At 41.3% G+C, this 23,168-nt stretch overlaps 1 protein-coding gene across 1 annotated transcript; it reads left to right on the plus strand.

Moving 5' to 3' along the window:
* Positions 1–183: 183 nt before the first annotated feature.
* Positions 184–22,864, plus strand: mrpl45 (mitochondrial ribosomal protein L45). The gene is made up of 8 exons (XM_061984342.2): positions 184–429; positions 11,929–12,133; positions 12,211–12,328; positions 12,401–12,499; positions 12,569–12,617; positions 14,703–14,852; positions 19,632–19,805; positions 22,549–22,864. The coding sequence occupies exons 1-8, from the start codon at positions 367–369 to the stop codon at positions 22,645–22,647; spliced, it is 957 nt and encodes a 318-aa protein (XP_061840326.1). The 5' UTR covers positions 184–366; the 3' UTR covers positions 22,648–22,864.
* The last annotated feature ends 304 nt before the right edge of the window (positions 22,865–23,168 follow it).

Genomic DNA, 23,168 nt, shown 5'->3' on the forward strand with positions numbered 1-23,168 from the left:
TGCGCGCGAGGCACCTGTGACGTCATACCGGTTTGTGCGACGTCACCCTTTGTCCGCCCCGTCCATAAGCCGTGTGACGTCACAGAATGCGTCTTCTTTAAGCATGTGTGATGATCGTCACGGCGGCAAAAAGTGTTGTGATGATATCAATGATACCGATACCGATATCCCGCACAAGCTTATCGGCGTTGAAATACGCGTCATAAACAAATACTAATATTGTTGGAATGGAATGTCCGGATTAGAATACACCTTGCTTTGACAAATGGAGACAAATGATCTGCTCCTGCAAAACAAAAGCCGTTTTAACTTGAAAGGGACGAGCGGATATGGTTTGCCGCGTCGCTTCCGCCCGTGGACAGCAAGATGGCGGTGCCCCTGACGAGGACGCTTGCGGCTTTCCAGCGGGCGACATGGAGCAGCTTAAAGGTAGCTATCGACTTTTTGTCCCGAAGGTTAAACTGCGCTTTAAATTATGTTTAGTTTACCCCACGCGAGGCGTGAAAAACGATAGTCGCCTATGAGGCTAACGGTGCTAGCATTAGCCAGAAGTGGAGCACAACAATTTCTTCACATTTGGCTAGTATATTAATAACTTCATTATTATAATAAAGAGTAAATTATGTGCGATGAGGTCATGTAACGGCAAGAACGTATACGTAATGTACTTTCAGTTCAGTTTCAGTTTATTTTTAACATGCATGCGATGCCATACAGACATCTTATAAGTAGACGCAGCATTGGCTGCTGTGACGCGAGAAATTGGGCCGCCATCTTGAAGTGGTGATGAGCCAGCAGCCTAAACTGACAGTCGACAGGTAGAAAACAACAAGTCATTGTTTTGCAAGTCATAAGTAAGTCTCAAGTCTTTGCCCTCAAGTCTCAAGTCAAGACTGGAAAGTCTCAAGTCAAGTCCTGCATTTTGAGTTTCGAGTCCTTTCAAGTCCTTTTAACCACAGACTAATATATTTACACAGATTGTGTATGCTTTTAAAACGCTGTATTTATTAATTAAAACAAGTGCATTTGAGGGCAGCACGGTGGAAGAGGGGTTAGTGCATCTGCCTCACAATACGAAGGTCCTGAGTAGTCTTGGGTTCAATCCCGGGCTCGGGATCTTTCTGTGTGGAGTTTGCATGTTCTCCCCGTGACTGCGTGGGTTCCCACCGGGTACTCCGGCTTCCTCCCACCTCCAAAGACATGCACCTGGGGATAGGTTGATTGGCAACACTAAATTGGCCCTAGTGTGTGAATGTGAATGTTGTCTGTCTATCTGTGTTGGCCCTGCGATGAGGTGGCGACTTGTCCAGGGTGTACACCGCCTTCCGCCCGATTGTAGCTGAGATAGGCTCCAGCGCCCCCGCGACCCCGAAGGGAATAAGCGGTAGAAAATGGATGGAAGTGCATTTGAAATTGCAGGGAAAAAGCTAGTGCTGACATTGCACTTCATAATAGCACTATTAACCAGTCATTTTAAACATTTAACTCATTCCTTTACAGAATAAACACATTTGGAAAAACAAGTGCAACTGTGCTTATTTGCACAAAAGTGTTAACATTGTATTTCCACGGCATATTGCGTTGTAACTAGTTCCACAGCAGTTTCTATCCTGTTCTTACCTTATCTCATTGATCTCATCTCATACTGTTTGTGTGTTTATGAATGCGTACACATGAAAAACATAACAAATACATGAACATAACAATGAACAGAGTTGTACTTTTTAGATGTCAAGGCCCTATGCAATATGTACACATATTCTTAATACAGTATACATTTTAACTGACCTTTATTTGACTATATTTGTCTTTTTGTAGGTGGCTAAAACACACGGTGCTGCTGACCGCCGTCTAACGTTACGTTACTGTGTGTGATACATTCACTAACGTAACGTTATGTGCAGGTACCTCATGCAACCCTGCTTAAAAAAATCACTTGACAAAAATTATGAATAAGGTAGCGAACTGCAGTGAACGCAACAGATTGCCGTGTTTGCAATGACGTTATAACCATAGACATCTTATAAGTAGACGCAGCATTGGCTGCTGTGACGCGAGCAATTTGGCCGCCATCTTGAAGTGGTGATGAGGGGCTGGCGAGCAGCCTAAACTGACAGTTGACAGGTAGAAAACAAAGATGGTGTTCAGCGTTTTCCTGCTCAAATGAGCGGACTGTTGAAAATAGGAATCGGGGGATTACTTTTCACAAGTAAGATTTAAACATTAACGTACTATTTGTTGTATTTTGTGAAAAGAATATTAGCACAGAGTTGAGAAGGAGCAAAGATCTTCAATAGTACTGAAACCGTAGCCGCTAGCAAACAAGAGTATGACCATAATAGAATTGCTTGCCAATGAAATTAATTACATTTAAAAATGTCATACTTGAATAACATAATGTTGAAATAAATGATGAAGATAAAAATTGTAAAAGCCAACATGGGTAAAAGTTAGGACCACAGTCCAGACTGTCTAGCTAACTAGACAATCAGATAGACAGTGGTAGTGATGGGTTGATGAGGCGTCATGAAGCGTTTCGACACATTGCAAAACTGTATTGATACTGTGTCGATACTGTGTCACTAAATACTGACATCTGCTGGACATTAAAAATCCCTACAGGCAACCTATGGACCGACTCAACTGACACTGATTTTATGCTCTAGTACAGGGGTCACCAACCTTTTTGAAACCAAAAACTACTTCTTGGGTACTGATTAATGTGAAGGGCTACCAGTTTGATACACACTTAAATAAATAAATATATTGTCATTTGTAAGTTACACGTAAGTGTGATTTAAACAAGAATAGCTAAATAAATAAATGTGTATATATATAAAAAAAAAAAAAGGGTATTTCTGTCTGTCATTCCGTCGTACATTTCTTTTTCCTTTTACGGAAGGTTTTTTGTAGAGAATAAATGATGAAAAAAACACTTAATTGAACGGTTTAAAAGAGGAGAAAACACGAATAAATTTAAAATAACATTTTGAAACATAGTTTATCTTCAATTTCGACTCTTTAAAATTCAAAATTCAACCGACAAAAAGAAGAGAAAAACTAGCTTATTTGAATCTTTTTGAAAAAATTAAAAAAAGAATTTATGGAACATCATTAGTAATTTTTCCTGATTAAGATACATTTTAGAATTTTGATGACATGTTTTTAAATTGGTTAAAATCCAATCCGGCACTTTGTTAGAATATTTAACAAATTGGACCAAGCTATATTTCTAACAAAGACAAATCAGTATTTCTTCTAGATTTTCCAGAACAAAATTTTTAAAAGACATTCAAAATACTTTGAAATAAGATTTAAATTTGATTCTACAGATTTTCTAGATTTGCCAGAATAATTGTTTTGAATTTTTGAAATATTTCACACATATTCTTTGTCGAAAAAACAGAAGCTAAAATATTTATTATTCTTTACAATAATATTTTTAAAAAAATTACTTGAACATTGATTTAAATTGTCAGGAAAGAAGAGGAAGAAATTTAAAAGGTATATTTGTTTAAAAATCCTAAAATCATTTTTAAGGTTGTATTTTTTCTCTAAAATTGTATTTCTAAAAGTAATAAGAAGCAAAGTAAAAAATAAAGGAATTTATTTAAACAAGTGAAGACCCATCCATCCATCCATTATCTACCGCTTATTCCAAGTGAAGACCAAGTCTTTAAAATATTTTCTTGGATTTTCAAATTCTATTTGAGTTTTGTCTCTTTTAGAATTAAAAATGTCGAGCAAAGCGAGACCAGCTTGCTAGTAAATAAATACAATTTAAAAAATAGAGGCAGCTCACTGGTAAGTGCTGCTCTTTGAGCTATTTTTAGAACAGGCCAGCGGGCGACTGATCTGGTCCTTACGGGCTACCTGGTGACCGCGGGCACCGCGTTGGTGACCCCTGCCCTAGTATATACAATAATATAAACCAAGTCATTGTATTTCATTTAGGATTATTTCATATCTTCATTTAAATAAAAATATATGTTTATCTTTTTTAGATACAGTCAATAAATAATGTGAACATGTATCATAACATGGAAATCTAAGAGAACGTGTTGTGGATGATTGTGGACTGGGAATTTTTTTTAATTTTATTTTTTTACACATTTTTATAAAATAAATAAATAAATAAAAAATTTCCGACGTATTACATTTTAGACGATTTCTCTTCTTAGTTATTATTTCTCCGGCTGTAGAAAAGACACGCTCACAGGGCACAGAGGAGGCGTCTGTGCAACACAGTTCGCGTATCGGTCACGTGACCAAAACAGCACATGATCGGTCACGTGACTTTTTAAAAGCGGTACGCGCATCGACACAGGGTTTTGCTCTATGAGCTCGACGCATGCGCCGATGCATCGGTGTTGCCGGACCCATCACTATTAATAACTTCATTATTATAATAAAGAGTAAATTATGTGCGATGAGGTCATGTAACCGCAAGAACGTATACGTAATGTACTTTCAGTTCAGTTTCAGTTTATTTTTTAACATGCATGCGATGCCATACAGACATCTTATAAGTAGACGCAGCATCGGCTGCTGTGACGCGAGAAAATGGGCCGCCATCTTGAAGTGGTGATGAGGAGCCGGCGAGCAGCCTAAACTGACAGTCGACAGGTAGAAAACAACAGAGGTGGGACCAAGTCATTGTTTTGCAAATCATAAAATAAGTCTCAAGTCTTTGCCCTCAAGTCTCAAGTCAAGTCCAAAGTCAAGACTGGAAAGTCTCAAGTCAAGTCCCAAGTCCTGCATTTTGAGTTTCAAGTCCTTTTAACCATATTTACACAGATTGTGTATGCTTTTAAAACGCTGTATTTATTTATTAAAACAAGTGCATTTGAAATTGCAGGGAAAAAAATAGTGCTGACATTGCACTTCATAATAGCACTATTAACCAGTCATTTTAAACATTTAACTCATTCCTTTACAGAATGAACACATTTGGAAAAACAAGTGCAACTGTGCTTATTTGCACAAAAGTGTTAACATTGTATTTCCACGGCATATTGCGTTGTAACTAGTTCCACAGCAGTTTCTATCCTGTTCTTACCTTATCTCATTGATCTCATCTCATACTGTTTATGAGTTTATGTATGCGTACACATGAAAAACATAACAAATACATGAACATAACAATGAACAGAGTTGTACTTTTTAGATGTCAAGGCCCTATGCATTATGTACACATATTCTTAATATAGTATACATTTTAACTGACCTTTATTTGACTATATTTGTCTTTTTGTAGGTGGCTAAAATACACGGTGCTGCTGACCGCCGTCTAACGTTATGTTACTGTGTGTGATACATTCACTAACGTAACGTTATGTGCAGGTACCTCATGCAACCCTGCTTAAAAAAATCACTTGACAAAAAGTATGAATAAGGTAGCGAACTGCAGTGAACGCAACAGATTGCCGTGTTTGCAATGACGTTATAACCATAGACATCTTATAAGTAGACATTGGCTGCTGTGACGCGAGCAATTTGGCCGCCATCTTGAAGTGGTGATGAGGGGCTGGCGAGCAGCCTAAACTGACAGTTGACAGGTAGAAAACAAAGATGGTGTTCAGCGTTTTCCTGCTCAAATGAGCGGACTGTTGAAAATAGGAATCAGGGTATTACTTTTCACAAGTAAGATTTAAACATTAATGTACTATTGGTTGTATTTTGTGAAAATAATATTACCACAGAGTTGAGAAGGAGCAAAGATCTTCAATAGTACTGAAATCGTAGCCGTTAACAAACAAGAGTATGACCAAAGTAGAATTGCTTGTCAATGAAATTAATTACATTTAAAAATGTCATACTTGAATAACATAATGTTGAAATAAATGATGAAGATAAAAATTGTAAAAGCCAACATGGGTAAAAGTTAGGACCACAGTCCAGACTGTCTAGCTAACTAGACAATCAGATAGACAGTGGTAGTGATGGGTTGATGAGGCGTCATGAAGCGTTTCGACAAAAACTGTATTGATACTGTGTCGATACTGTGTCACTAAATACTGACATCTGCTGGACATTAAAAATCCCTACAGGCAACCTATGGACCGACTCAACTGACACTGATTTTATGCCCTAGTACAGGGGTCACCAACCTTTTTGAAACCAAAAACTACTTCTTGGGTACTGATTAATGTGAAGGGCTACCAGTTTGATACACACTTAAATAAATAAATATATTGTCATTTGTAAGTTACACGTAAGTGTGATTTAAACAAGAATAGCTAAATAAATAAATGTGTATATATATATAAAAAAAAAAAGGGTATTTCTGTCTGTCATTCCGTCGTACATTTTTTTTTCCTTTTACGGAAGGTTTTTTGTAGAGAATAAATGATGAAAAAAACACTTAATTGAACGGTTTAAAAGAGGAGAAAACACGAATAAATTTAAAATAACATTTTGAAACATAGTTTATCTTCAATTTCGACTCTTTAAAATTCAAAATTCAACCGACAAAAAGAAGAGAAAAACTAGCTTATTTGAATCTTTTTGAAAAAATTAAAAAAAGAATTTATGGAACATCATTAGTAATTTTTCCTGATTAAGATACATTTTAGAATTTTGATGACATGTTTTTAAATTGGTTGAAATCCAATCTGCACTTTGTTAGAATATTTAACAAATTGGACCAAGCTATATTTCCGACAAAGACAAATCAGTATTTCTTCTAGATTTTCCAGAACAAAATTTTTAAAAGAAATTCAAAATACTTTGAAATAAGATTTAAATTTGATTCTACAGATTTTCTAGATTTGCCAGAATAATTGTTTTGAATTTTTGAAATATTTCACACATATTCTTTGTTGAAAAAACAGAAGCTAAAATATTTATTATTCTTTACAATAATAATTTAAAAAAAATTACTTGAACATTGATTTAAATTGTCAGGAAAGAAGAGGAAGAAATTTAAAAGGTATATTTGTTTAAAAATCCTAAAATCATTTTTAAGGTTGTATTTTTTCTCTAAAATTGTATTTCTAAAAGTAATAAGAAGCAAAGTAAAAAATAAATGAATTTATTTAAACAAGTGAAGACCCATCCATCCATCCATTTTCTACCGCTTATTCCAAGTGAAGACCAAGTCTTTAAAATATTTTCTTGGATTTTCAAATTCTATTTGAGTTTTGTCTCTTTTAGAATTAAAAATGTCGAGCAAAGCGAGACCAGCTTGCTAGTAAATAAATACAATTTAAAAAAATAGAGGCAGCTCACTGGTAAGTGCTGCTCTTTGAGCTATTTTTAGAACAGGCGAGCGGGCGACTGATCTGGTCCTTACGGGCTACCTGGTGACCGCGGGCACCACGTTGGTGACCCCGGCCCTAGTATATACAATAATATAAACCAAGTCATTGTATTTCATTTAGGATTATTTCATATCTTCATTTAAATAAAAATATATTTTTATCTTTTTTAGATACAGTCAATAAATAATGTGAACATGTATCATAACATGGAAATCTAAGAGAACGTGTTGTGGATGATTGTGGACTGGGAATTTTTTTAATTTTATTTTTTTACACATTTTTATAAAATAAATAAATAAATAAAAAATTTCCGACGTATTACATTTTAGACGATTTCTCTTCTTAGTTATTATTTCTCCGGCTGTAGAAAAGACACGCTCACAGGGCACAGAGGAGGCGTCAGTGCAACACAGTTCGCGTATCGGTCACGTGACCAAAACAGCTCATGATCGGTCACGTGACTTTCTAAAAGCGGTACGCGCATCGACACAGGGTTTTGCTCTATGAGCTCGACGCACGCGCCGATGCATCGGTGTTGCCGGACCCATCACTAGACAGTGGCTATACAGTATTATACAAGTCTAAATTTAGTCTAGCTTCAAGTAACAATATTCAAATACTAACATTGTTGGGTAAGACAGAATTTGGTTTTATTCTGAATCCAGTGAAACAGTTTGGTGGTTTTAGCTGATATAAAGACTTCCAGGTGTTTATATGTTTATGTTTAAGTATTTGACAGACGCTTTTATCCAAATCGACATGCATAAAAAAATACATATAAAACAATCACTGTAAACATGATCATTTAAGGGAAGAATGTAATAGAAAATATCAATACAAAGTGTCAAGACAGAATAAACTCTCTGCTGCTGCAGCAACAGAGATACAGTCTATAAGATATATAGATATCTAATGTATTCATACATTGTTTATGGAGGATATACGCATATGTATATATAACCTAATCATATTGTTTCTTCAACTTAAAAATAGCTGACCGTTTTTTTCCCCCCTTCTCTGGGATTATATTCCCAGTTTTGATCTCGGACGTCTGGTCACTTATAGCCATCCATCCATCTTCTCCCGCTTATCCGAGGTCGGGGTCGCGGGGGCAGCAGCCTAAGCAGGGAAGCCCAGACTTCCCTCTCCCCAGCCACTTCGTCCAGCTCCTCCCGGGGGATCCCGAGGCGTTCCCAGGCCAGCCAGGAGAGATAGTCTTCGTGTCCTAGGTTTTCCCTGTGGCCTCCTACCGGTCGGATGTGCCCGAAACACCTCCCGAGGGAGGCGTTCGGGTGGCATCCTGACCTAGATGCCCGAACCACCTCATTTGACTCCTCTCGATGTGGAGGAGCAGCGGCTTTACTTTGAGCTCCCCCCTGGATGGCAGAGCTCCTCACCCTATCTCTAAGGGAGATCTCGGCCACCCGGCGGAGGAAACTCATTTCGGTCGCTTGTACCCTTGATCTTGTCCTTTCGGTCATAACCAGAGGTGGGTAGAGTAGCCAGAAATTGTACTCAAGTAAGAGTCCTGTTACTTTAGAGATTTATTACTCAAGTAAAAGTAAGGAGTAGTCACCCAAATATTTACTTGAGTAAAAGTAAAAAGTATGTTGTGAAAAAACTACTCAAGTACTGAGTAACTGATGAGTAACATACACACACATATCATATATATATATATATATATATATATATATATATATATATATATATATACAGTATATAATTTATATTTATTTATTTTGCCGTTTTTGTTTACATGTTAAAGGTGTTTTAATGAATATACAGCATGTTTAACACATAGATTCCTTTCTTTCATGAAGACAAGAATATAAGTTGGTGTATTACCTGATTCTGATGACTTGCATTGATTGTAATCAGACAGTAGTGCTGATAGCGTCCACGTTTTCAAATGGAGGAGAAAAAAAGTTCCTCCTTTCTGTCTAATACCACATGAAAGTGGTTGGTTTTTGGCATCTTATTTGTCCAGCTTCCATATTCGTTTTTATACACTTTACAAGAAATACATTGGCGGCAAACTCCGTAGCTTGTTTGCGCTGGCTTTCGGAGACTCTTGTTTTGAAAGCGCAGGCGCGATGGAGCAGCACTTTTATTGTGAAGACAGGAACTGTGCAGTCAGTCTTTAGGCTTTTGACGGGATGTACGGTTGAAATAAAAAAGGGTCTTTTTTCCTTCACACTTTTGATTGATTGATTGAAACTTGTATTAGTAGATTGCACAGTACAGTACATATTCCGTACAATTGACCACTAAATGGAAACACCCCAATAAGTTTTTCAACTTGTTTAAGTCAGGTCATGTGACCACCTGGCTCTGTTTGATTGGTCCAACGTCACCAGTGACTGCATCTGATTGGTGGAACGGAGTGAACGTCACCAGTGACTATATTTGTTGAAACGCAGGCACTATGAAGGTCTGTCTGACAGACCAAAACAAACAAAGCGTGCATTAACAGATCGATAAAAATTAGTAGCGAGTAGCGAGCTGAATGTAGATAAAAGTAGCGGAGTAAAAGTAGCGGAGTAAAAGTAGCGTTTCTTCTCTATAAATATACTCAAGTAAAAGTATATTGCATTAAAACTACTCTTAGAAGTACAATTTATCCCAAAAGTTACTCAAGTAGATGTAACGGAGTAAATGTAGCGCGTTACTACCCACCTCTGGTCATAACCCAAAACTCATGACCATAGGTGAGGATGGGAACGTAGATCGCCCGGTAAATTGAGAGCTTTGCCTTCCGACTCAGCTCCTTCTTCACCACAAATGATCGATACAGCGTCCGCATTACTGAAAACGCCGCACCGATCCGCCTGTCGATCTCACCATCCACTCTTCCCTTACTCGTGAACAAGACTCTGAGGTACTTGAACTCCTCCACTTGGGGCAAGATCTCCTCCCCAACCCGGAGATGGCACTCCACCCTTTTCCGGGCGAGAACCATGGGCTCAGACTTGGGGGTGCTGATTCCCATCCCAGTCGCTTCACACTCTGCTGCGAACCGATCCAGTGAGAGCTGAAGATCTTGGCCAGATGAAGCCATCAGGACCACATCTTCAAAAAGCAGAGACTTAATCCTGCAGCCACCAAACCAGATTGGATCATGTATAAAATTAAAGGGGAACATTATCACAATTTCAGAATTGTTAAAACCATTAAAAATCAGTTCCCAGTGGCTTAGTATATTTTTCTAAGTTTTTTTCAAAATTTTACCCATCACGCAATATCCCTAAAAAAAGCTTCAAAGTGCCTGATTTTAACCACCCGTCCATTTTCCTGTGACATCACATAGTGAAGCCAACACAAACAAACATGGCGGAAAGAACAGCAAGCTATAGCGACATTAGCTCGGATTCAGACTCGGATTTCAGCGGCTTAAGCGATTTAACAGATTACGAATGTATTGAAACGGATGGTTGTAGTGTGGAGGCAGGTAGCCAAAACAAAATTGAAGAAGAAACTGAAGCTATTGAGCCAGTTCGGTTTGAACCGTATGCAAGCGAAACCGACGAAAACGACACGACAGCCAGCGACACGGGAGAAAGCGAGGACGAATTCGGCGATCGCCTTCTAACCAACGATTGGTATGTGTTTGTTTGGCATTAAAGGAAACTAACAACTATGAACTAGGTTTACAGCATATCAATCAATCAATCAATCTTTATTTATATAGCCCTAAATCACAAGTGTCTCAAAGGGCTGCACAAGCCACAACGACATCCTCGGTACAAAGCCCACATACGGGCAAGGAAAAACTCACCCCAGTGGGACGTCGATGTGAATGACTATGAGAAACCTTGGAGAGGACCGCATATGTGGGTAACCCACATAAATATGAAATTTACATGGGTAAATATGAAATACATTTGGCAACAACATGCACTGAGAGAGTGCAGACAGCCCAGTTTTCATCAATTAATATATTCTGTAGACATACCCTCATGTCAGCAGGCCAGGGAAGCTAGGGCCGATATTCTTCTCTTGATCATCTTCGGGACGGTGTGAGCCAAGACATCCAGGGGGTTTAGCTCGCTCGTCTGCGGGAACAAACTGCCGCCATTGCTTGCCGTGCTACCGAGGTCCTTTGTCCCTGAATTGCTCACACACTCCGGCAGATTGAATGGGGGTCTGGCGGCAGATTTCTTTGACTTTATCGTTGGAAATGCATCTGCTTTGAGTGTCGCAGGATACCCACACATTCTTGCCATCTCTGTCGTAGCATAGCTTTCGTCGGTAAAGTGTGCGGAACAAACGTCCAATTTCTTGCCACTTTCGCATCTTTGGGCCACTGGTGCAACTTGAATCCGTCCCTGTTCGTGTTGTTACACCCTCCGACAACACACCGACGAGGCATGATGTCTCCAAGGTACGGAAAACAGTCGAAAAAAACGGAAAATAACAGAGTTGATTTGACTCGGTGTTTGAGAAAATGGCGGATTGCGTCCCGATGTGACGTCATCGCTCCGAGAGCGAATATTAGAAAGCCGTTTAATTCGCCAAAATTCACCCATTTAGAGTTCGGAAATCGGTTAAAAAAAATATATGGTCTTTTTTTCTGCAACATCAAGGTATATATTGACGCTTACATAGGTCTGGTGATAATGTTCCCCTTTAAAAACATGGATTCTTTTTGTCTGTTTCCTGTCAGGCTGTGGAAACCTCAGTGGGTGTGCGGCGGCACCCTCTGCCACTTGTAGTGCCCGTGAGGACCAAGAAGCGCTACTTCATCCCCCCGGCGGTGAGCCTGAAAAGCAAGAAGGTAAGCCCGGTAAACCTGGAGTCCAAGGCCCAGGCGGCAGGCGTCGTGTTCCGACAGCAGTACGTGGAGAGGCCCATCAACATCTCCTGCACAGGTACTCGCCTCTTTCACAAGCCTCCTTTCAATCTTTGCAGCGGACGTGTGCGCCAATCTTGTCTTTCTGCTTGTTAGCGGGAACCTTTGACCCCTACGTCCCTCCAGAGGGCGACGCTCGTCTGTCGTCTCTGTCCAGAGAAGGCTTGAAGCAGCGCACCGAGCAGCTACGACAGAGCGCCGCCTCTCAGCTGGCGTAAGATGGTCTCCACAGCTCCCTTCTCGGGAGTTGGACCCCCAAGATCACCTTGTCTTGTCGTCCTCACAGGATACGCAAGATCAAAGAGTTGGACCCTCAATTTTCCTCGAAGGGGTTCGCCGAGCGAGCCCAAGAAATCTTCATCGAAGCTCACTGCGCACTGTGCACGTAAGACGTGGAACATCAAGGCCGCCATGGCGTGCTTTTCTTCATCAACACGCTCTGACTCTTTTCCAGGTTCAACAAAGAGAAACTTCACTCGCTGGTGACGGAGCGATGTTACCCCGTAAGTTCTCCACTCACCCGCCGACATTTCACTCTGCTGCAGCTCCCATCATCATACCTGCCAACTACTCCGGTTTTCCCGTAATTAGTACGGTTTTTATCAACCTATTCCGGGTTACGGTTGCAGTGATAAAAAATACGTTTTTTCATTACCGGTAATTAAAAAAAAAAAAAAAAAATTTTTAAGTTTTATTCACGAAATCGCGTAACAACAATGACAATCGACACTGCTTCCCGTAACTTCCTATCGAGCCATTCCGAATGCCATGCGCGAGGCTATTTTTTAGCACCGCTGCCATTGTTTCCAAACGAGCGAACGATCATGGAATCAGCCGGAGAAAAATCGCAAACGAGTCTTAAACCGAAAAGAAAACTGCAGTCATTCCGTGAAGAATATTCAAAAGCCTATCCGGGAATAATTACCCTTGCACCTTGTGCAGACAAGATTTTTCGATCGGACACGGAGGAATTAGCGATGTAAAAGACCACGTTGGGACAAAAAAACACAAGTCTAATGCCGTTGCTAGCGATACAAGTGGAAAACTTTCAACGTTTTTCGTCGCCCAAACAGATTCTTTGGATGTGATAAATGCCGAAGTTTTATTTACGGAGGCAATAATTGAGCATGGACTTCCAATCGCACTGGCTGATCACATGGGACAGTTAAATGTTTGTAATGCAACCTTTAAAAATCATTACGCGGTGATCGCGGTCCCAAAAATAAACTTTTCTTGCATGATAATGTCCAGAAAAACTCACTTTATATTACTATAGAATCCTTTTAATGAATGAGTTTGATGGTGTATCACAAACCTTAAATGAAAGAAGTCCTTTGTTCTCCTGCACCATGCATGCACTTTGGCCTTGCTTCGTGTTTGGTGCGCAATCCTGTCGGCTGTATTTCACAGCACGTCTTTGACAACTTGAAGTGGCATAAAACATTTAAAACAAAGGGGTTATTGGAACAATCACTTTCAGTGTTTTATGCCACTTCAAGTTGTCAAAGACGGTATGCTGGTGCCCGACTGCCACAAGTGGAACAAACATTTGAAACAAAGGGGTTATAGGAACAATCACTTTCAGTGTTTTATGCCACTTCAAGTAAACTTATCATAAAGTTACCATATCATTTTTGCAGTATGATCAATCTGATAGAATACATTTGGATTTTAGCCACAAAAAGGTAATGACACCAATGTTATCTATTGGAATTGTTTAGTACTGTTATACTGTTAAAAGTGTTTATACTATTTATGCTTTCAAGTCCAAGTTGAAGAAATCTTGTTAAATGTTGACAGCATAACTACCAAAATACAGAAGTATGTCCTTAATATTTTTGCAGTGCTATTTCTGTTGAAAAGTTCAAATGATTACATTAGAGATGTGATGTGCCACTTTTCAAGTGTCTGATGGCTTAAATTAATTTTCATTAATTTTTCATATTTTGAATTCTTTTGAAAGGCTTACAAAAAACTACATTTGAATTGTAATTCCATGCTATTGACAGGACTATTAATTTTAATGAAGTTAGCTTACCATGTTTACAGTATGATAATTGTGATAGAAATGTGAATTTTAGGCACAGAATATTTTTTACAATTGAACAAGGCAGTAGATTATACAAGCTTGGACAGAAAGTTAATAATGACACCAATTTTTTTTTTAATGGAATTGTTTAGTACTGTTTTACCATTTGTTTACTGTAAAAAGTGTTTATACTGTTTATACTTTCAATTAACAAATTGAAGTCTTGTGAAAGGTTGACAGGATAACTGGCATTAACTGTCAAAATAATTTCAAACTATTGAAGTTAGCTTACAGAATAAACATGTCAATCAACCCATATGATTTTTGCTGTAATATTTTTGTTTTGAAAAGTCACTGTGACTGATAGAAAAGTGATGGTTTTAGCAACATTTTAACCTGTCTGAATGCTAATAATAATTTTGTGTCGGGGGGCCCTGAACCCCCCCACCAGGACCCTGTCCTGGACCTACCGGGGCCTGCGGCCCCTGGACCCTGGCTACTAGGTTTTTCTGATTTCAAAAGTTGGCAGGTATGCATCATGCATTTGTCCACCGCACAGGAGATGACCCGGGGCAACCGCTACAAGACCCTGCGCTGGCGCTTTGTGGAGTCCCTGGAGCCCCCCAAGGTGGTCCAAGCCCGCTGCCCCGACATGGTGACCAAGGGCAACCTGTACGGCCAGGTGACGGTGCGCATGCACTCCCGACAGGTGAGACGCAGCCAATCACAGTCAGGACTCGGCCTGGTTCCATCACAGCATGTACAGCAGGCCTGGGCAATTATTTTGACTCGGGGGGGGCCAAATTTAGAGGAAAAAAATGTGTCTGGGGGCCGGTATATCTATTTTTACAAACACTAACACAAAACCTCACGATTAGAGATGTCCGATAATATCGGACTGCCGATATTATCAGCCGATAAATGCTTTAAAATGTAATATCAGAAATTATCTATATCGGTTTCCAAAAGTAAAATGTATGACTTTTTAAAAAGTCATACATTTTGCAAGATCTAGCATGTTGCATTCAATGTTTATTCCCATTAATTTCCCGTTAATTCCCATGGAAAGTTTCCATCCATCCATCCATCTTCTTCCGCTTATCCGAGGTCGGGTCGCGGGGGCAGCAGCCTAAGCAGGGAAGCCCAGACTTCCCTCTCCCCAGCCACTTCGTCCAGCTCCTCCCGGGGGATCCCGAGGCGTTCCCAGGCCAGCCGGGAGACATAGTCTTCCCAACGTGTCCTGGGTCTTCCCCGTGGCCTCCTACCGGTTGGACGTGCCCTAAACACCTCCCGAGGGAGGCGTTCGGGTGGCATCCTGACCAGATGCCCGAACCACCTCATCTGGCTCCTCTCCATGTGGAGGAGCAGTGGCCTTACTTTAAGCTCCCCCCGGATGGCAGAGCTTCTCACCCTATCTCTAAGGGAGAGCCCCGCCACCCGGCGGAGGAAACTAATTTCGGCCGCCTGTACCCGTGATCTTGTCCTTTCGGTCATGACCCAAAGCTCATGACCATAGGTAAGGATGGGAACGTAGATCGACCGGTAAATTGAGAGCTTTGCCTTCCGGCTCAGCTCCTTCTTCACCACAACGGATCGATACAGCGTCCGCATTACTGAAGACGCCGCACCGATCCGCCTGTCGATCTCACGATCCACTTTTCCCTCACTCGTGAACAAGACTCCGAGGTACTTGAACTCCTCCACTTGGGGCAGGGTCTCCTCCCCAACCCGGAGATGGCACTCCACCCTTTTCCGGGCGAGAACCATGGACTCGGACTTGGAGGTGCTGATTCTCATCCCAGTCGCTTCACACTCGGCTGCGAACCGATCCGGTGAGAGCTGAAGATCCTGGCCAGATGAAGCCATCAGGACCTCATCATCTGCAAAAAGCAGAGACCTAATCCTGCAGCCACCAAACCGGATCCCCTCAACGCTTTGACTGCGCCTAGAAATTCTGTCCATAAAAGTTATGAACAGAATCGGTGACAAAGGGCAGCCTTGGCGGAGTCCAACCCTCACTGGAAACGTGTCCGACTTACTGCCGGCAATGCGGACCAAGCTCTGACACTGATCGTACAGGGAGCGGACAGCCACAATCAGACAGTCCGATACCCCATACTCTCTGAGCACTCCCCACAGGACTTCCCGAGGGACACGGTCAAACGCCTTCTCCAAGTCCACAAAGCACATGTAGACTGGTTGGGCAAACTCCCATGCACCCTCAAGGACTCTGCCGAGAGTATAGAGCTGGTCCACAGTTCCACGACCAGGACGAAAACCACACTGTTCCTCCTGAATCCGAGGTTCGACTATCCGGCGTAGCCTCTCCAGTAAACCTGAATAGACCTTACCGGGAAGGCTGAGGAGTGTGATCCCACGATAGTTGGAACACACCCTCCGGTTCCCCTTCTTAAAGAGAGGAACCACCACCCCGGTCTGCCAATCCAGAGGTACCGCCCCCGATGTCCACGCGATGCTGCAGAGTCTTGTCAACCAAGACAGCCCCACAGCATCCAGAGCCTTAAGGAACTGGAAAGGAGTTGGAAAGTTTCCAACTTTGAATATTCCCGGAATTTTGCAACCCTACGCATGATACTGTTAAAGATGACGTGTCTGCGGACTTTAAGCGCCCTCTGGATTGGTTGTTGCTACTTCAATCAGCGCTGGTGCAGGCAATCCGCCTCCCCTGTCCCAGCTGGCAGCAGATGAGGGCAGACTGATGCAGCATTGACGCACAATACTTTCTTTCATAGTCAATTATCCACTCAACGGATTAAGTAACGCAATAGTTAGATGCAAAGACTTAAGTCAACATGACCATCATCTCTGTAGTATCCTTGCAGCGCTCATTATTGCTTGACAGCGTGAGGCGCACCCTGAACTCCTTTGTAAAAATGTGTTTCTACATTTGTTTGTTCTATTTTATTTTATGCTTAGATCTACCATGTTCACGTTGGTTAAGTTTGTAGTTATGTTACCTTTTAATTCGGCGATGCCAGTAGAACATGGTGCTACAAATCGACGGGTTGGCGCATACTTGCCAACCCTCCCGGATTTTCCGGGAGACTCCCGAAATTCAGCGCCTCTCCCGAAAACCTCCCGGGACAAATTTTCTCCCGAAATTCAGGCGGAGCTGGAGGCCACGCCCCCTCCAGCTCCATGCGGACCTGAGTCCGCTTTCCCACAATATAAAGAACGTCTACAGTAAAGCAGTCTGTCTGCCGTAAACAGCAATGTTGTGACACTCTTAAACAGGACAATACTGCCATCTAGTGCATTTGATGAAAGCACTTTTGTGCGTGCCACACAGCAATGCATAATCAGAGAGGGTGTTCAGCATGGTTAGAAAGATAGTGACAGAGAATAGAACAAGGATGGACAATTCAACCCTTAACTCAACAATGAGTAGATGAGTGTTATGTGTGTGTGTATGTGTAAATAAATGAACACTGAAATTCAAGTATTTCTTTTATTTATATATATATATATATATAGCTAGAATTCACTGAAAGTCAATTATTTCTTATATATATATATATATATATATGTGTGTGTGTATTAGAGATGCGCGGATAGGCAAATATTTCATCCGCAACCGCATCAGAAAGTCGTCAACCATCCGCAATCCACCCGATCTAACATTTGATCAGAACTGCATCCGCCCGCCATCCGCCCGGTATATCTAATATAGACGATGCAAGGCATTAGTGAGGCACCTGCCAACTACTCCGGTTTTCCCGTAATTCGTACGGTTTTCATCAACCTATTCCGGGTTACGGGTGCAGGGATAAAAAATAAGTTTTTTCTTTAATTTAAAAAAAAAGGGTGAAAACTACGCGAATTGCACCTTGTGCAGACAAGATTTTTCGATCGGACACGGAGGAATTAGCGATGTAAAAGACCACTTTGGGACAAAAAAACACAAGTCTAATGCCGTTGCTAGCGATACAAGTGGAAAACTTTCAACGTTTTTCGTCGCCCAAACAGATTCTTTGGATGTGATAAATGCCGAAGTTTTATTTACGGAGGCAATAATTGAGCATGGACTTCCAATCGCACTGGCTGATCACATGGGACAGTTACATGTTTGTAATGCAACCTTTAAAAATCATTACGCGGTGATCGCGGTCCCAAAAATAAACTTCATTCTTGCATGATAATGTCCAGAAAAATTCGCTTTATATTACTATAGAGTCCTTTTAACGAATGAGTTTGATGGTTTATCACAAACCTTAAATGAAAGAAGTCCTTTCTTCTCCTGCACCTGCATGCGCTTTGGCCTTGCTTCCTGTGTGGTGTGCAATCCTGTCGGCTGTATTTCACAGCACGACATACTGTTAAAAGTGTTTATACTATTTATGCTTTCAAGTCCAAGTTGAAGAAATCTTGTTAAATGTTGACAGCATAACTCCCAAAATACAGAAGTATGTCCTTAATATTTTTGCAGTGCTATTTCTGTTGAAAAGTTAAAATGATTACATTAGAGATGTGATGTGCCACTTTTCAAGTGTCTGATGGTTTAAAATAATTTTCATTAATTTTTCATATTTTGAATTCTTTTGAAAGGCTTACAAAAAAACTACATTTGAATTGTAATTCCATGCTATTGACAGGACTATTAATTTTAATGAAGTTAGCTTACCATGTTTACAGTATGATAATTGTGATAGAAATGTGAATTTCGGGGGGTGGCGGGCAGATAAGCTGCTTACCTGCTGCGCATGACGCCGGCCGCGGCGAAGGCGGACGAGGCGGGGTGTCGGTGCGGTGGGCGCGGTAGTGACCCTGGACATGCGTCGGGCCCTTCTCGCGGATCGCCTCAGCTACGGCTCCCGGTGGGGCCCTCTCGGGGGAAGGGGCCTCGGTCCCGGACACCGGCGAGGCGTCCCTTCTCCGCTCCGTAAAAGTGTCCATCTCTTTTCTTTTTTTTTCTTCTGTTGTGGCATATGCAGCAGGTGCCTGCTCGTTTTTCGTATGTGGGTAACAACATTTAACTATGTATATATATTTCCCAATTGGTTTAACTGCCACCCGCAAAAAAAAAAAAAAAAATCGAATTGATCCGCCCGACCCGACCCGCACGCGGATAAAATCTTATTTTTTAAAATTTCATCCGCCCGATCCGCGGATAATCCGCGGACTCCGCGGTTGTGCCCGCAAACCGCGCATCTCTAGTGTGTATATATATATGTATATCCATCCATCCATCCATTTACTACCGCTTATTCCCTTCGGGGTCGCGGGGATATATATATATATATATATATATATATGTGTGTGAAATACTTGACTTGGTGAATTCTAGCTGTAAATATACTCCTCCCCTCTTAACCACGCCCCCAACCACGCCCCCGCCCCAACCACGCCCCCCGCACCCACCCCCCACCTCCCGAAATTGGAGGTCTCAAGGTTGGCAAGTATGGGTTGGCGACATAAACGGGACTTGCACAAAGGGGTTGTAGTTGAGGTGAAACGTGTCCTTCTGCAGACTCTGGCCATCTACGACCGCTTTGGAAGGTTGATGTTGGGCAGCGAGGAGCAGCCGAAGGACGTCTTGGAGTATTTGGTCCTCGAGCGCCACTTAGTCAACCCCTACGGCCTATGGCGGCTCCATGGAAAGATTGTGCCGTCCTGGGCCCCCGCCAAGGACCCCATCATCAAGGTGAGTAATGATGTGTTGGATCAGGAAGTCCTTTTCATTGTTTCCATTTACTACACAAGGCTAAAGACGATCCAATATGCATATGTGTTACACATAGGTAGAGAAAAGCAGGACAGATTTGTGTTATTTGTTTTCTGACTAAAATTACTAACGTGAAGTGAATTTAATAACTAACGTTCACGTCTCCATCTTTTAACCTTGCACATATTAGTTATTGAAGTACTTGTTTATATTTTTGGTTAATTGTTAATATTTATTGAACCCAGCGAGCACAGTCTACTAAGTCAATTTCATTGTGTGTTAATCATACCCGGCCAATAAAGCTGATTCTGACATTAACACTAAATTGTAATTCTCTGGGTTTTTAATCGATCGCAACTGGACTGTTTGTGTTGTCTTAGAACAGGGGTCGGCAACCGTTACCAGTCAAAGAGCCATTTTGACCAGTTTCGCAAATTATAGAAAACAATGGGAGCCGCAAAGTTTTTTTGAAATTTTAATTGAAATAACACTGCATACAAAGTTTTCTTTTTGCTATATTCACACCAGGGGTCTCAGACACGCTGCCCACACCTTTTATATGAAATTTGAAAGCAGGTGCGGCACGCGGGTATTAAATGAATGGCGCTTGTCAGCGTCATGCGTGCCGTGATGGTACAGCATATAGCACCCGCTACAACCAGCGTGCCTGATCAGCTTCACATTGTATGGGGCTTCCGCTTGCTCACGTAGGTGACAGCAAGGCATACTTGGTCAACAACCACACAGGTTACACTGACGGTGGCGGTATAAAAAAAACTATAACACTCTTACTAATAATGCGCCACACTGTGAACCCACACCAAACAAGAATGACAAACACATTTCGGGAGAACATCTGCACAGTAAACCAACATAAACACAACAGGACAAATACCCAGAATCCCATGCAGCCCTAACTCTTCCGGGCTACATTATACACCCCCGCTACCAAACCCCGCCCACCTCAACCGACGCACAGAGGTGGGTGGGGGGGTTGATGTGTGAGGGAGCAGGGTTGTATAATGTAGCCCGGAAGAGTCAGGGCTGCATGGGGTTCTGGGTGTTTGTTCTGTTGTGTTTATGTTGTGTTAAGGTGCAGATGTTCTCCCTAAATGTGTTTGTCATTCTTGTTTGGTTTTGGTTCAAAGTGTGGCGCATTATTAGTAAGAGTGTTAAAGTTGTTTTATATGACCACCGTCAGTGTAACCTGTGTGGCTGTTGACCAAGTATGCCTTGCTGTCATGTACGTGTGCAAGCAGAAGATGTATATTGTATAACAAGTGTTGGACTGGCACGCTGTTAATACAGATTGTAGCGGGCGCCAAATGTTGTACCATCATGGCACGCCCTTATTATAGCCGTAAGGGTGTAAATCGGTGACTATTAATCCCGGGAGTTATCTGCGAGAGGCACTGAAATCCGGAAGTCTCACGGGAAAATTGGGGGGGTTCAGCAAGTAAGCTGCTGAGCCGCATCAGAGTGATCAAAGAGCCGCATGCAGCTCCGGAGCCGCGGGTTGCCGACCCCTGTCTTAGAAGATGTTTCGCCTCTCACCAAAGATGGTGCTCCCCTCAGGCCTATTGTCGGTAGCATTCATTCTGTGACTTACAATATTATATGTGGCCAACATCTTAGCACCTTTGGCTGGCAAAACACCACATCATGTCCAAAACTCCATGGACTTTGTAGCAAAGGTCAGAGACGTAAAACTGTTTCATTCGACATCAACTCCTTGTTTACCTGTATTCCAACCCAGGATGTGGTAGAGACTGTGAGTCACCGTCTACTAGGTGATCAGACTAGAGCCACGTTAAAGGGGAACATTATCACAATTTCAGAAGGGTTAAAACCATTAAAAATCAGTTCCCGGTGGCTTATTTTATTTTTCGAAGTTTTTTTCAAAATTTTACCATCACGCAATATCCCTAAAAAAAAGCTTCAAAGTGCCTGATTTTAACCATCGTTATATACACCCGTGATAATGTTCCCCTTTAACAGGTCTAAATCCTTGTCAAATGATATGAAGGCATGTGTTAATCACAAATATTGTTTATTGAACTCATAAACAAGCACATACAACAACAAGCAAAAACAAGGTTTAGGTCAGACTGATCACAAACAAATAGCAATATTGTATACATTTTATTATTTGCCTTTTGGCAAAGTTTGGCACCACTTTTGACATAATTTTTGCTCTTAAGAAAATTATGTGTGCACTAGACTTGGTCTGATTGTTTGAGGGTGTCATGTGACCTGTGGGAAGTTGCCATTTATTTGTGCCGTTACAGTTTTTAAGTTATTCTAAAATACATTTTCTGGCTAGTAATGTCTTCCAGCCCCCCAAACAATTTCTGTCGAACTATTGTAGTTTTTATGTTATTAATGTTTTATTATTCATATCCAGCTCCATAATATAAAAACTATAATCGTTACACAAAATATAAGTTTTGGGGTATTTTGACAAGGTTGGGGGACTGGTAATTAATAACTAAATGTTAAAACATTAATACAATAAACTCTGTAATAGTTAGACAAAACATTACCAACTTCACACAGGTCGTCATGTGACATTCATTCAACCGTTACTGCCATGAGTGGTGGAAACGTGCATTAGAGGTGAGCGCCACAGCTGAGGAACAGATTTTGTTTGGTGGTCCAACAATGATTCAGGTTAAACGCTGGTTTAAAGTGTGTCCTCCATTAATTTAACTCATTCTTTCAGACCGTAGCGCTCCCGGGTCCAGACCTAAAGCCTGGAGAGGAATTTGATGCCCTCGCCTATCAAGTTCCCAAAGTGGAGGCAGTGCAGTGGTCTAAATGAGCCACCAGAGGGTGCTGCTTCAAATGACAGTAGGACATGTTCAAGTGTCCGGTTGTAAAAATGAGAAATGTTTTCGTCACTCTGCAACACTTCATCATCGGACAGAAAATGATAATAAAACAAATGGTCACAAATGCTAAGCTTTATTTTTCTCATGTGTCCTGCATTGCTGCCTTTGGGAAGTACAAAGATACAACGATTAAATAACTAATCAGAAGATTCTGTCATAGTGTCTGAAAATATTTCTTATGTCCAACGTTTGTACGTTTTATTCGCCAAGACAAACATGCCATTGACAAGAATCATCCATACGCGGATAATTGTTTATTAAAATGATAGCAAATGAAAAGTTATCTACAATGTAGAGATGCGCGGATAGGCAATTTATCTCATCCGCAACCGCGTCAGAAAGTCGTCAACCATCCGCCATCCACCCGATGTAACGTTTGATCAGAACTGCATCCGCCCGCCATCCGCCCGTTGTTATATATCTAATATTAATAAAAAAAAAAAAAAAGGGT

The sequence above is a fragment of the Nerophis lumbriciformis genome, linkage group LG25 (genome assembly GCF_033978685.3).
Source record: "Nerophis lumbriciformis linkage group LG25, RoL_Nlum_v2.1, whole genome shotgun sequence".
Taxonomy (NCBI): domain Eukaryota; kingdom Metazoa; phylum Chordata; class Actinopteri; order Syngnathiformes; family Syngnathidae; genus Nerophis; species Nerophis lumbriciformis.